Source organism: Haliaeetus leucocephalus, unplaced genomic scaffold, assembly GCF_000737465.1.
Source record: "Haliaeetus leucocephalus isolate CR32 unplaced genomic scaffold, Haliaeetus_leucocephalus-4.0 Scaffold384, whole genome shotgun sequence".
NCBI classification, from domain to species: Eukaryota; Metazoa; Chordata; class Aves; order Accipitriformes; family Accipitridae; genus Haliaeetus; species Haliaeetus leucocephalus.
This window is the reverse complement of record NW_010972820.1, coordinates 7,994,038-7,994,276: the sequence shown is the minus strand read 5'-3', so window position 1 is coordinate 7,994,276 and position 239 is coordinate 7,994,038. Positions and strand designations below refer to the sequence as shown.

General features: G+C 73.6%; 1 protein-coding gene across 1 annotated transcript in view; it reads right to left on the bottom strand.

Moving 5' to 3' along the window:
• The window catches only part of NR2E1 (nuclear receptor subfamily 2, group E, member 1), a 52,214-nt gene that overhangs the window by 11,237 nt on the left and 40,738 nt on the right, over positions 1–239 (bottom strand). The window contains exon 4 of the mRNA XM_010573451.1: positions 41–128. Within this exon, the coding sequence (XP_010571753.1) occupies positions 41–128 (88 nt within the window). The remainder of the gene's footprint in view (positions 1–40; positions 129–239) is intronic.

Genomic DNA, 239 nt, shown 5'->3' with positions numbered 1-239 from the left:
TCTGCCGCCCCACCGGCCCCGGGAGAGGGGGAGCAGGTACCGTCTTTGTTCATGTTGACTTCCAAGCACTTCTTCAGCCGGCAGGCCCGGCACTGGTTCCTGTGCGTCTTGTCCACCGGGCAGCCTCCCTGCAACACAGCCAGCCGTCGGGCCGGGGGGGGCGGGGGGAGGAAGCAGCCCCCTCCCCCCGCCGGCCCTCAGCGCCCTCCCCGCGGCGGCGGGAGGCACGGAGGGGGCCA